The 14,517-nt window shown below is 47.7% G+C and overlaps 1 protein-coding gene and 1 long non-coding RNA gene across 3 annotated transcripts; both read right to left on the bottom strand.

Annotated features, from left to right (window-relative positions):
• Window positions 1–5,304: 5,304 nt before the first annotated feature.
• Window positions 5,305–12,972, bottom strand: LOC132530668 (uncharacterized). 2 transcript variants are annotated; one of them, XR_009543849.1, is made up of 4 exons: window positions 12,433–12,972; window positions 8,936–9,120; window positions 8,429–8,597; window positions 5,305–5,803 (listed from the first exon to the last, which is right to left on the bottom strand). It is a non-coding gene; the product is annotated as an uncharacterized LOC132530668 (long non-coding RNA). The 2 variants fall into 2 exon arrangements; XR_009543848.1 differs by having other exon boundaries at window positions 8,429–8,559.
• LOC132530400 (retinoic acid early transcript 1E-like) lies at window positions 9,155–11,202 on the bottom strand. The gene is given in 2 exon segments (XM_060167590.1): window positions 9,155–10,083; window positions 10,345–11,202. Coding segments are annotated over 2 exon segments (705 nt in total). The 5' UTR covers window positions 10,738–11,202; the 3' UTR covers window positions 9,155–9,771.
• Window positions 12,973–14,517: the final 1,545 nt, after the last annotated feature.

The following is a 14,517-nucleotide window of genomic DNA, read 5'->3' as shown; positions in this document are numbered from 1 at the left end:
GTGAATTTTACATTTAAAAATGTCTGTAATTTGTAGGACATTGTGTCTCTAAATGCTAATTCTTTCTCCTTTCAGTTTTTTGGAAATAGAATATCTTTGATTTGAAAGCCTAAACGTCAAAACCTTATGAATGGACAGAAGACTTTTTATGTGAGGATACAAATGTCAGGACTGTGATCTGAATAGGTGGAGATGTGTCTCTGTTTCATAAGATCATTAAGGGTACAAGTTCAGCAAATTGGGATTTGCACATTATATGTCAATTTACTGAAGGTTGGAACGAGATCATCATCCTAGTGACTGTCTTAAATGCTTTACAGGCAGTAAGTTAAACTAGTGCGTGTAAAATCCTTACAAGGTCATCTGACACGTGGAGATGCTCAATAAATTATAATTATTATTTCTTGTTCCACCTTTTAACTTTACAGAAAAAAACCAGGCCCCACAGAAATAAGGGAGTTTCCACAAGATTAGAAGATGTGCAACCAGCTGAAGCCTAAGTCTCCTACAACCTGCGAGTCCAGCAGTCATTACACTAAGATTCCTTCCCGTCCTCACCCCCTTCACGGCATCTGCTCTGCCCGCATCCCTGGAGGGGCAGCCCCAGCTTCCAGGTGACCCAGCCTGTCCACCGCTGATGGAACTGTAATAACACCTGGCCCAAGCCCAGCCATCGACCCTGTCTCCCAGGAACACAGAACATAGAATCGAGGAACAGTGGAATCAGTGAGGGAAGTGGAGCTGGGAAGCCAGGTGGGAGCCACACAGTCCTGTGAGGGGCAATGGAGCAGAGAAGCCGCTCAGCAGAGGGGGCACGGGGAGCAGGCAGGAGGGGCCTGTAGAGCACGGGTTACACGCGGTGCCAAGAGAGCGAGCAAGTGAAGGCAGGGGCTGCCTGACCTTCTAGGCCCAGCGGCTCCCCTGGGCACCTCCCTGGCCTCTTCCTTGGATGCTCTGCACGGGCTTGAATTTTTTGCAGCTGAGTGATGAAGGCTTGTCCTGGTAAAATCTCTGTGCATTGCAAACAACAGAAACCCATTTCACTGTGGCATGAGGAATAAGGGCCACAGTGCTTTGGCATGTGAGACGTGTCACTCACGGGCAGGGCAGGAAGAGCAGCTGGGCCAGAAGGAGGGCCTGGACCCAAGGGTGGAGGCCCTCAGCCCAGAGCAGCTGGTCCCCAGGTGCTACTTCTTCCTTCAGAGCCAGGTGGTCTTGCATCTCCACCCCTCTGGTCACAGGATTCTCTCAGGGTCTGGCGTTTTCTGCCCTCCATGTGCAAAGCCTGAGATTACCTCACCTCAATTTCCGGCAACGCACAGAAACTGAGCCCATGGACTGTCAGGCTCGGGAGAGGTTCTGATGAGTCCAGCTGGGTCCTGTGTCCCCCAGGTGCTGTTACTAAGGTGCAGAGGTCATGAGGTACAAGCATGGCTGTGAGCGCGGCCTCCCTTCCCTCCCCCATGGAGGGCAGAATGAGAGAAACGCAGTGATGGGGAGCTGGGGGGAGGCCCCAGAAGTTATCTTCTACTTGACTAAGGCAATGCCTAGCGTTTGCCTAAACACTTCTATTCACTTTTATTGCAAATTTAAGAGACACTTTAAAAAGGGCTGTGCTTGGATGCCAGTAAATGTTCTGAGTTCTACACAAACACTGATCATTGAGTTACCACACCCTCACACACTGTGTACCAGTACAGTCCCCGTGTTATCCTGGCTGGGAATGCAAGACTTCACACATCCAAGCGATTCCATCTTTGGGCAACTCTTAACTCTTGACTAGAACTCTGTTCCTTACATTCAGTTACAATCTGTTTTGTAGCTTCCAAGCATTTTTTGTAGTTCATTTTCTTGAGGTCTCTTTGAGCATTCTATACTTTCTCTCAAGTGATGGTCCTTCATATATTTAAAAACTGCCTGCGAAATTCAACAGTGTTAAAAGCACTGTGACCCTGGGGCAAGCCACCTACTCTCTTCAAGCCCCAGATTACTCATCTATAATACAGAAACAATTGCATAACCTTACTTCCCATAGTTGTCATGAGGATTAAGTGAAAGCACCTGCCACAATGGCAAGCACGAGGTAGAGGGTCCACAACTGCTGGCTATTTGCCCTGCTCTCCGTCCACGGATCCATCCATCCTATCGTGAAGCCTTTAGATCTTGATCCTGAAACCTAACACTTTCTATTCCATCTGGCTTTGTATCATCTGTTAAGTGACGATCCTGTCTTATGTCTTTGTCCAAGAAACTGATTTAAATTATGGACTCTGGGAAGGCCAAGGAGGGAGTGTTGAGGCACCCCATTTTAAAGACTTACCCCAAGGTTAACATGGATTCATTAACTTGAACACTTTGACTATGATTATTAGGTTATCAATCCACCCAGGTGCTCTTTCTCAGCTGGATTTCTCCATCTTTTCTGCAAACATATCATGAGAGCTTGTCAAGTAGCTTGGAGCTGCTGTACATCGTATTCTCATACTTCCCAGTTTACAACACCAAGTTAAACAGATGGGTACTACTGCTTGGAAAATGTAGTAAGTGACTTACCTTACCATCCTGATGAGCACGGTTTTCCTGTCAGAGTTCTCCAGATAGGCCCTTAAAAGCTATTTGTAGAATCTTGTCCAGGATTGTTCTTAGGTACAAGTTTTGCAAAATCTACCTTTTGAAAGTTAGATTGGCTTTTGTCCATTTCTGTTGTCTGAGCACCTTTGATAATGTCTGCCTAGTTTTCTATTGCTGTTGTAACAAATTACCACAAATGTAGTGGCTCAAAATAACAGAAATTTATTAACTTACAGTCTGTAGGTTAGGGTTGGACATTTTTAAGGTTTTTCACATGCCTTGCCAAAATATCCTCCAGGACCAGTTTTTACTCCTGCTGACTAAAGCTCCTCCATACTCTGCCAAACTAAGGATTCACATTTTATAATATTTGGTCAATTTTGAAATTGTTAAAATTAAAAACACACTCATTTTCCCAGTAATTCTATCTCCAGGAATTTATTCTGCAAATATACTCACACAAGTTTGGAAAGATGTATGTATAGATGGTTATTGCAGGATTTTTTTTGCAAAAGCAATAGCTGGAAGCACCCTGAATCTACACAAGTGAGAGCTGGTTAAATACATTTTGGTATAATCATGCTGTGGAATACTTTGCATTGCGTATCTCCCAGATACATCATTAAGTGACACACGGAAGAGGCAGCAATGTGTGCACAGTGGAATCCCATTTGTTAAAAATATACATACTCTCCTTCCTTTTTTAAAGGGAAAATTGCATTTCTATAACCTATATTAAGTTTGTTTCTCTATTTATGGTGGGAAATACATATGTTTGAAAACCGCAATGGAAGGAAAGACTGTTTTGCAGGTACCCCTATTTTTAGAAACTATTATACATATGCAAACAGGGATTGCTAAGGAAACAGTGAGAAGAGTTCTGGCAAAGATGGACAGTGTAGTAAGGTAATGGAGAATGTAAAATACAACCAATTGTGTTTAACAACTAAAGAAATTTTAAGTGTTTTTTACTTGCTAATTTTTTTTTTTTTTTTTTTTTGCTGTACGTGGGCCTGTCACTGTTGTGGCCTCTCCCGTTGTGGAGCACAGGCTCCGGATGCGCAGGCTCAGCGGCCATGGCTCACGGGCCCAGCCGCTCCGCGGCATGTGGGATCTTCCCGGACTGGGGCACGAACCTGCGTCCCCTGCATCGGCAGGCGGACTCCCAACCACTGTGCCACCAGGGAAGCCCTACTTGCTAATTTTTAAAAGATATTAAAAATTTTTTCCTATCTAGCTTAGGGATGAGAGACAAGGTGACCAGAAAAAACATTTCCAAGGGAGGGGTAATTTAGAAGTATGGGATTAACAGATATAAACTACTATATATAAAATAAATAAGCAACAGGAATTTACTCTGTAGCACAGGAACTATATTCAATATCTTGTAATAACCTATAATGGAAAGTAATCTGAAAAACCATATATATAAAAAACTAAATATAAATGCATTATATATTAACTATATATACATTATATATATCTATAATGTATATATAGCTTTTCAGATTTTCCATTATGTTATTGTATGTTATATAAATATATATATTTAACTGAATTACTTTGCTGTACATCGGAAACTAACACAATATTATAAATCAACTCTACTTCAATTTAAAAAAAATATTTCCTGAGTTCCCTGGTGGCCTAGTGGTCAGGATCCCGTGCTTTCACTGCCGTGGCCCATGTCCAAACCCTGGTCATTAACTGAGATCCCACAAGCCATGTGGCACAACCAATAAAAAAAAAAATTCCTATGTCTCTTTTATGTTGAGCTCAGAGTTTCCATTTAAAATGTAAGCTACTACATATACATGCTACTATATATAAAATAGATAAAACAAGGACCTACTGTACAGTACAGGGAACTCTACTCAATATTTTGTAATAATCTATATGGTATATAGATTGGTATATGGTATATATACATATAATCTATATGGTATGTAGATCGGTATATGGTATATATACATATATATATAATACATAACTGAATCACTTAGTGATTCACCTGAAACTAACAAAACATTGTAAATCAACTATACTTCAATAAAACTTTTTAATTAAAAAAATAAAATATAAGCTACTATTAGCACAAAGAAACAGTGCATTGTGTTACCATGTGCATATTTAGTATTTTAAAATATGATATTTACAATAATGTATTTCAAGTCCACCAAGAAGAAAAAGCACCAAGGTGAATAAAGAAAAAATAGTGAAGGAAAGGAAATCAGAACTTCTGTAAAGGGAGAGCTTTGGGGTTCTCTAGTCAGAAGAGGAGTAGAGGGCTTCTCTCTGGGCGTTCATGGAGATTTTAAAAGTAACTGAAGCCTTCCCCAATCAATGAAGAGAACTGATATTTGTTGAGCATCTTCTGGGTACCAAGTGCTTTGCAAATGTGATCATTTTCCTCACTGCTTAGTGAGAGTGTCCTGCTTCTCTCCCTGAGCGACTGACGAGGAAACTGAGGTTAAGTGAGGCTGCCAACCTATCCAGGTCACAGTCAGAAAGGAGTGGTGAGGGGAGGGATGGGCACCTCTGACTTTGGCTCGATTTTTTTTTTTAACATCTTTATTGGGGTATAATTGCTTTACAATGGTGTGTTAGTTTCTGCTTTATAACAAAGTGAATCAGTTATACATATGTTCCCATATCTCTTCCCTCTTGCATCTCCCTCCCTCCCACCCTCCCTGTCCCACCCCTCCAGGCGGTCACAAAGCACCGGTGGCTCGATTTTTATTTCAGTAAAATGGTTATTTACTTTGCAGCTCTGGAAGACAGTATGACATGTAATGTCGGTAGGAAGTGAAGCACCGCTGTGGATGAGTGTGGATGAGCATCAGCAGAGAGGGTGAAGTTGGGGATAATCCGGAGGGAAATCTCTCTGGACACCCTGGAACCTCCGGATGGGCCCAGTGGAGCAGCTGTGACAGGTCAAGCCGCAGCCTGGCCGATGGCGCCCTCTGACGTTGGCTTGGGGTGCGCAGCTCCTCTTAGTCTTAGGGGAGAGAGCAATGGCTAGAAGCCAAGGCCCTCAGCTATTAGGGGCACAAGTGACTCACACCAGTTGTGTGTTGCTTCCTGTTGGTGTCTCCAAGCTGAGGCAACCTGGGTCAGATCATGACATGGTTGGCCTGTTCCAAGTCTCTCCAGATCTCAGACCACACCCCACAGCTCCTTGTAAGGAGCTCAGCTCTGCTGGGAGACGTTCCAGCTAATTAAAGCGACAAGCCTAAAATGATAGAGTTAAGCCTTTGATCATTTACTGTGAGAGCACAGCCAGAGTCTGAACCCAGAGGCTGTGCCAACTCCCCTATTCCATTTTCCCCAATGCAATGGCCTGTGTAGGGTGGCCTCACTGTTCAGAGACCGGAGTGAAAGGCTCCAGCAGCTTTATGAACCCTGAGGTGGAGGCAGGGGAAGGACTCGGAGGGAGAGACCTGGGTCTGAGTCAGAGGGGGGACAAGGGTCTTCCAGGTTTCTCCGTCCTCTTCATTTAAGGAGGCCTCGGCAGAAGCACCAGGAGAGAACCTTGGCCCAGGGCCTGAGAAAATAAGACCTAGGAAGGAGGGCTCTGGGGCTGGGAGTATGAATATTTGAAGAGAGAGACTGCAGTGCCTTGCTGTCATCAGTCTGGGGTGGGGAGGGCAGCTCTCCACGTGAGGCTGTGAGGCCGGCCAGAGAGATCACAGAGGTTTTCAGCCCAGAGCCGGCCTCCTCACCTCTTCTGGGAGAGAGTCACTTCTTTTGTTTTCCTATCACCTCTCTGTTCACTGACTTGTACCGTCTTTCTCTTCCATTCCACCAAGAGTTAATTCCAGTCCCTGCCAAAAGTTCTTTTTTTAAAATACTATTTATTTATTTATTTGGCTGCGCTGGGTCTTAGTTGCGGCCCATGGGATCTTTGTTGCTGCACGCGGGCTCTTAGTTGCGGCATGCGGGATCTAGTTCCCTGACCAGGGATCGAACCTGGGCCCCCTGAATTGGCAGCGCGGAGTCTTAACCACTGGACCACCATGGAAGTCCCGGCTGCCAAAAGTTTTGGGAGTTCAGGCAAAGTATCAGTCACACAATCTCCTCCCTTTTCTCAGGCTCTGAAGACCAGGGAGACCTACTGGGGAACCCACACCAAGAACAGGGATCTTCCAGCTTCAGGTAAGGTCCCAGGCTCACATTTTCAGTTCCCTGTTGTAGGTACTCTTGAGCTGTCTCCACCCTTCCCTACCCTAGCAACCCAGCTCAGCTGTGGACACCCACTTCATCATCATCTTAGTGTCACCTCTCTCTGGAGCCAGTCCTGCTGTAAACTGGTTCACTCAGAGCCCTGTAGGAGGGGTCAGGAAAGAGGCTCGCTGCCAGGAATGCAGCACCAGGGATGAGCCAGGAACTGTGGACACCCTTAACATTTTTCTCTGTGTGATAAAATATGCATAACAGAATTTACCATCTTAGCTATTTTTAAGTATACAGTTCAGTGATATTAAACACATTCACACTGCTGTGCAATCATTACCCCCATCCTTCTCCATAGATCTTATCACTGTAAAATTGTAACTCTGTACCCATTAAACATTAACTCCCATTTCCCCCTCCCCTTAACCCCTGGCAACAACCTATTTTCAAAAAATCTATCTTATGATTTCGTCTACTCTAAGTATCTCATATAAGTGGAATCACACAGTATTTGTCTTTTTGTGACTTGCTTATTTCACTTAGCAGAATATCCTCCAGGTTCATCCCTGTTGTAGCATGTCAGAATTTTCTTCTTCTTTTCTTTGTTTTTAGAATCTTCTTCTTTTTAGGGCTGAAAAATATTCCATTGTGTCTACATAACACATTATTCTTATTCATTCATCCATCAGTGGACACTTGGGTTGCTGCCACATTTTACCTATTGTGAATAATGCTGCTATGAACATAGGTGTACAGGTATCTCTTTGAGACCCTGCTTTCAATTCTTTTGGGTACCTACCCAGAAGTGGAATCGCTGGATCATATGGCGAGTCTAGTTTTAATTTTTTGAAGAATGGCCATATTGTTTTCCACAGCAGCTGTATCATTTTACATCCTCATCAAAAAATGCACAAAGTTTCCAATTTCTCCACAACCTCGTTATGTTCTTTGCTATTTTCTCTTTTTTTAATGGAATCCATCCTAATGGGTGTGAGGGGAAATCTCACTGTAGTTTTGATTTCTATTTCCCTAACGATTAGTGACGTTGAGCAATTTTCATGTGCCTACGGTATATCTTCTTTGGAGAAATATCTGTTCAAGTCTTTTGCCCATTTTTTCAATCAGGTTGTTTGTGTTTTTGTTGTTGAGTTTTAGGAGTCTTCTATATATTCTGGATATTAATCCCTTATCAGACATATGATTCACAAACACTTCCTCCCTTTCAGTGGGCTGCCTTTTAACTCTTTTGATACTGTCTTTCCATGTGCAAAATGTTTACATTTCATGAAGTTCAATTTGTCTGTTTTCTTCTTTTGTTGCCTGTGTCTTTGGTGTCACGTCCAAGAAATCATAGCGAGATTCAATGTCGTGAAGCTTTTGTCCTGTGTTTTCTTCTAAGATTTTACAGTTTTAGGTCTTATATTTAAGTCTTTTGTCCATTCTGAGTATATTTTTGTGCACTGTGTTAGGTAACGGCCCAGTACAACTGGGCACACAGAGCTCTCTTTTATTTCAGGTGCTGACCCTCCCTTTGACGGGAAGGCCTATGAGACACAGTGGAGAGGCTCCTCCCAAAGGTACAGGAAGGTGGTTGGACACGTTTCCTTTCCGCTTAACTGCGGCCGTAAGAGCTCATCAACAGCCATGGAAAGCAAGGGGCTCTTTACCTTCTCGGTAAACCCACCTCTGAGTAGAAGATAATATTATTAGATCAGCAGCCAGACTGTCATCAAGGGTCAGTTTTTTCCACCAAGGGTTGGTCTAACATTTCCACCTTCTCCTGGTCCAGGGAAGAAACATCAGATGATGGAACGGCTGTTAGAACATCAGGTAAATTGTTGAACTAAATCACTCTATCATCAGAGAACAAAAAATGTTTTCATCAGAGGATGGGGGAACCCTGGGTACCATCTCAGTGAGACAACACCCCCACCCCCGCCGCAGCCTTTTGAGATCTTAGACCCGGCCTGCCCCCTCCCCCCTACAGGAGTGGATGCCTGGTTTCCCCTCCCCTCACTGCACTGTCCTGCTGCCCATACCAGCCTCTTCTACCCCAACAGCAGAGTAATCCCCAGCCCTACTGGGAAGTGTGGGGGCCCAAGACTGAGAAAGTGCAGCATTTCTAGGTAGAGATGGATCAGTGGACAGGTGCTCGGGTGAGACCCGTGGCTCACCTCTCCCAAGTCCTTACCAGAACATGATAGGCCCAGGAGCCAGAGGCCAGCCTGATTCTCACCTGCTGTGGTCCCTGATTTCTTCATAAGTTTCACGACGATGAAGCCAATTAGGACGAAGCAGGTGAAAATCAATGGGATGATCCATTCAATTAATGGATAGATGCAGACTGGTCATTATTTGGGGCGTTTAATGGTGGTTCTAAAACAAACAATAAAGCAAAAGCCGTGTGAAACCTAAGAATACACCTTCCTCAGCAGCTAGTGTCCCCAGACAGCACATGTCCCCCCGCACAAAGCTACTGACCCATTACGTGAAACCACTGGGGTAGAAAGATGAACAGGGGTTGTGCCCTGTCCTCATGGAGCTCATATTACTGCTGAGGGAGACAGTCAGTGTCCATGTGATTATCATGCAGGTGGCCCTGTTTACTGTGGGGAGTCCTTTTGAGGAGGACACATCTGGGGGTGCTGAATTCTGTCTGGGGAGGGGTGAGGGCTTCATTAAGTGACATCTGAGCTGGTTAAAGGATCACTACAACAGGAAGGAGAGAAGGCCTGGAAGCACAATACGTATATAGATCTGGGGACCACCTAGCAGTGTCGGGGGACTGGGTCATTGGTTAATGGGGAAGGGGGCTCCTTCCTCTGCTGAGGGAGGTGGGCTAGGAAAGGAGGATGCTGGGAAATCCTATGCTATGCCCGTCACTGATTCTCCAGACAGGAAGTCCACCAAGAGATCAATCACTCCATCCATCCACCATATTTTCAATCGCACACACATATGTGCTCACATCCACACAGGGAAGGCACTAGACCTTTGAAGAGAGCTACCATCTCCTCCACACCCTGCTCAGTTACCCGTGGGCTCTGGTTCCAGCATGTTCTCCCAGTGTTCTAGGAATTCTCTAAACCAGTGACTGCAGTCTCCCGCTGAGATCTTCCTAAAACACTCTGCCAGCTCCTGGCTGTTCTCCCACTCCTCTTTGACCCCTGTGGCTCCAGGAGTGATGACTGTCCGGTTCACGTTCATCGCGTCAAGGAGGGCTGTGTGTCTGTTGATACTGAAGCGCAAGGATGCACCAGTGCATCGCTCTGCTTCGTGCTGACAACACAGCTTGACCTGCAGCGTGGGCGGATCTGTGCCCCTACACAAAGAAGCATCCTGGACTGTCCACAGTCCGTCCTCCCCCGTAACTCAAGTGTGTCTCTGCACATCTAGAGGCCTGTGCTCTTCTGTCCATGACTTGCCCTCTCCTGCCCATCAGGTCCACCAGGTCTCTCAGGTTGGACCGTGTTCCGTTCTTTCACACGAAGCTCCTTCCCTGCACGTGCTCTGCTCCTTCCCCTCTCTTGCTGACTGTCTCCAGCTACCCACCCGCTTCGCATACCTACCCCTGGTCTCCCTTTTGGCCAGTGTGATGACAGGCAGGACCATCCTGAGCTCTCGCCCCACTTCTCCCAGCATTTGGCTCAATTCTGTCTATGCTTTGGTGGCATTTACCTCCCCCGCCAGGAGACCCAAAGGTTTGACCTTGTTTCTGTCACTGTCATACTGGAGGAAAGGCTTTGTGTCCACTGAGCCCTGGACTTCACACCAGGGCTGTCCAGGTCTGGACTGAGCTCTGACAGTGAGGTCGAGGCAGAGAGAGTAAGCATCCATGAGAGAAAAACACAGGTGTGTCCCCGGAGATTCCCCACGAGGGGCCTGGCTGCAGAGGGAGGGGTCTCCATCCCAGACCCCCTCCATCTGCCGCGTCCTTAGTCCTGCCTCACCTTTAACTGTCTGAGGTTTAATGAAACACTTTGAGGCCACCATGGACCCCTTGGGCGCACTTAGGAGGATTTACCTGACAAATCTTTTTAGCGTCATGTACCAGCTGTTGAGGTACCAAAAATACAAGACAGTGTCTGTACTCCAGGGACTTAAAATCTATCTGAACAGACAGGACTTTTAAAAAAAAGGGGAAAAAGACACCATAGGATGACACATGCCACATTCACGATGGGTCCCGGGTCATCAGGAAAGGCTTCCTGGAGTAGGAGGTGGGACTTGGCAGGAGAGGGAGAGCTGCCACACAAGCACAGGTCAGGCACCCTGCCTTAGGCTGGGGTCCCCACACCTCTGGGGCAGCCAGTCCAGCTAAACCACACCCTCACCATCCTAAGAGCACTGTGGACAGGTGCCTACCACTGTGGAGCCCTTTCCATTCCTGCCTTCCTCCCATCCTCCCCATCCCCAGCCAGGTCCCTAGATCCCAGGACGCTCAATGCCCAGAGTCTTCCTGGGTTCTATCAGCAGCAGTATCAGCAAAAGAAGGCCCGCAGGGCTTCCCTGGTGGCGCAGTGGTTGAGAGTCCGCCTGCCGATGCAGGAGACACGGGTTTGTGCCCGGGTCCGGGAAGATCCCACATGCCGCGGAGCGGCTGGGCCCGTGAGCCACGGCCGCTGAGCCTGCGCGTCCGGAGCCTCTGCTCCGCAACGGGAGAGGCCACAACAGTGAGAGGCCCGCGTACCGCAAAAAAAAAAAAGAAAAAAGAATCCGCCTGCCAATGCAGGGGACACGGGTTCGAGCCCTGGTCCGGGAAGATCCCACATGCCACAGAGCAACTAAGCCCCAGCGCCACAACTACTGAAGCCCGTGCGCCTAGAGCCCGTGCTCCGCAACAAGAGAAGCCACCGCAATGAGAAGCCTGCGCACTGCAACGAGGAGTAGCCCCCCGCTCGCCGTAACTGGAGAAAGACGGCGCGCAGCAAAGACGACCCAACGCAGCCAAGAGTAAATAAAATAAATAAATAAATAAAAATTCACTTTAAATAACCTACCCCCTTCACCCCCCCAAAAAAAAACCCCTTTTGTGGCGTGAGCAAAACTGCTGGGGGTTATGATCTCCTCTTCCCTCATTCCACCAACCACTTCCTCCTCTAACCTTCCAACGAAATTCCTCTCCCCCTTCTCCCCGCTGCCTCTTTTGCCTCCCTTTCTCATCTCTCCCTCCCTCTTCCCATATTTTCTCCCACCTCTAGTCTGCATCCTAACCTCTCCAACTTTCTCTTTAATGATTAAGATTCACTCTCACCAAGTGCACCCCAGTGTTAATCAAGCTAGCTGCAGGCAGAGCGCACCTGGTCTATCACCGAAGGCGGATGCGCAATAGAGTCCAACCGTCCTGTTGGAGCCGAGACTCAAGAAAAGCTGGGACGTTATCACTAGCTTCTGTTCTTTGCACCTTGCAAACTCCTCCAAGGCCACTGGAGGAACAAGCTCAGAGCAAGGGTGCAGGAATTTCATTCCTTTCTTATCAACCATCAGTCCCCAGCCTCTCCTGCCTGGCAGTTCTCCTCGTCCTGCACATCTCTCCCCTCACCCCACCCTCTTCGCCCCGGCCATCCCCCGCGCAGTTGCCTAAACACAGCGGTCTCAGGGGTGGTGGCTTGGGGATGGCGGGATAGGACTGAACCCTTGGGGGACCCGCCGTGGGGTCTACTCGCCGCGCACTCCTTCCCTTCTCACCCGTCTCCCGGGCCGAGCGCCTGCGATCGGTTGGGCGCGGTCCTCGCCTGCCCGGTCTACCCAACGTTGCTTTCCCAGCTTGAGACTGTCGCTGTTTGCAAGCACAAGAGAAGACTCCGAAAACTCTCTCCTCGGGGTTTTCAGTTTGAATCCCTCAGTCTTCTCTCGAATGTTTGTCTCCCCGACGTCCCGCCCCCCCGGCTCGGCCAGAGCTCGGCCGGCTGCGTCCCGAGCGGCGTCGCGGGGAGCGGGACCCGCCGCGGCTACAAAGAGGAGCCCGGGCCGAGCTCCCGCGCTCCGGGGAGGCTCGCAGGGCCGGGAACAAACAGCCTCTGGGAGACGTGGGAGGACCCGGGCCGCGGAACCGGGTAAGGTCTCTGCGCCGAGAAGGGACGGGGACGCGGGGCGACCACGAGCTTCCTTCCTCTTGCCAACCTGGGCGGGATTTGGGGACCCGGGACTGGAGACCGACAGCTACTTCTTGCCAATTACTCTCCACGAGCCGCTCAGAGAGGACAGGTTACAACTGCACTGCGCCTTTCCCACGGAAGCCGGCTGACTTCCGGGTCGGCCCCACCCTATTTCCTAGGACTTGGCCCCGCCCCCCACGCCTACTCTACTACTCCCCGCCCCTCCTCCCACGCTTCCTAATCAGACATTCCTCCCCACCTACCTGGCAGCGGCCACAGGGCAGTCGTTCTTGGGTGGCGTTCATTGCAAGTCCAGCTAAATAAATAGATACAATAAATAAATAGAAGTGCATGGCACTGGACATCTAACTTATTCTTCCGACTGCCCCTCCCCGCTTTCGGTTCCATGAATCTCACCGCCCTTCTAGGTCGTCTGTGATCAAGGCCAGGACAAGTCAGAGGGGGCAGGGCACCACCCACTCTCTCTAGCAACATTCCCTCCCTGCTCATCATCCACAGTGGTCCCCACATTCATCTTGAACCTCCAGGGTCCCAGGCGCACGGGTCTTCCCCAGCACACACGCACCCCTCACTTCACACTGCCGCTGTGTATTGGTTTGATGCAAGAATGAAGTAAGATGTGTCAGAGTGTCATCTCACCGGCTGTGGTTCATCAGCACATTTTAGCTCATCTGCCGTGGGGCTCCGCTGGTGGCTTGTCATAAGAACATGTGGAGAAGCCACCACAGCAAAGGGACAGTTAGGCTATAAATACCGAGAATTTGCGAGGAGTATCCCAGAGTTCCAGTCTGGGCAAAAGCTACCCTTTGGTGACCTAGCTTTCCCTTAAATTGTCTGTTTCCATGAGAAATCTAGCAGAATCAGTGGTTCTGCTTTCACTCTTCCTCCATGTTATGTAATGTTTTGATATTTGTATATACTGTGAAATGAAAACCATAACCGTTTAGGTAACAACCACCACCACACGTAGTTAAAATATTTTTTCCTTTTGGTGAAAACTTCTGAGATCTACTCTCTTAGCACTTTTCAAATATATTGATACAATCCAGTTGTCCCTCGGTATCCACTGGGGATTGGTTCCAGGACCCACCTGGGATACCAAAATTCTCTGGTGCTCAGGTCCCATAGGCAGCCCTCCGTATCCGCGATTCCTCATTGGAGGATTCAACCAACCCCAGACCCAACCAACGGCAGATCGAGTAGTTCTGTATTTATTGAAAACAATCCGAGTACAGAGTGAAGTAAGTCAGAAGGAGAAAAACAAATACCGTATGCTAATACATATATATGGAATCTAAGAAAAAAAATGTCATGAAGAACCTAGGGGTAAGACGGGAATAAAGACACAGACCTACTAGAGCATGGACTTGAGGATATGGGGAGGGGGAAGGGTAAGCTGGGACAAAGTGAGAGAGTGGCATGCACATATATACACTACCAAACGTAAACTAGATAGCTAGTGGGAAGCAGCCGCATAGCACAGGGAGATCAGCTCGGTGGTTTGTGACCACCTAGAGGGGTGGGATAGGGAGGGTGGGAGGGAGGGAGACGCAAGAGGGAAGAGATATGGGAACATATATATATGTATAACTGACCCACTTTGTTATAAAGCAGAAACTAACACACCATTGTAAAGCAATTATACTCCAATAAA

This window comes from Lagenorhynchus albirostris, chromosome 12, assembly GCF_949774975.1.
Source record: "Lagenorhynchus albirostris chromosome 12, mLagAlb1.1, whole genome shotgun sequence".
Taxonomy (NCBI): domain Eukaryota; kingdom Metazoa; phylum Chordata; class Mammalia; order Artiodactyla; family Delphinidae; genus Lagenorhynchus; species Lagenorhynchus albirostris.
This window is presented reverse-complemented; position numbering and strand designations above follow the sequence as displayed.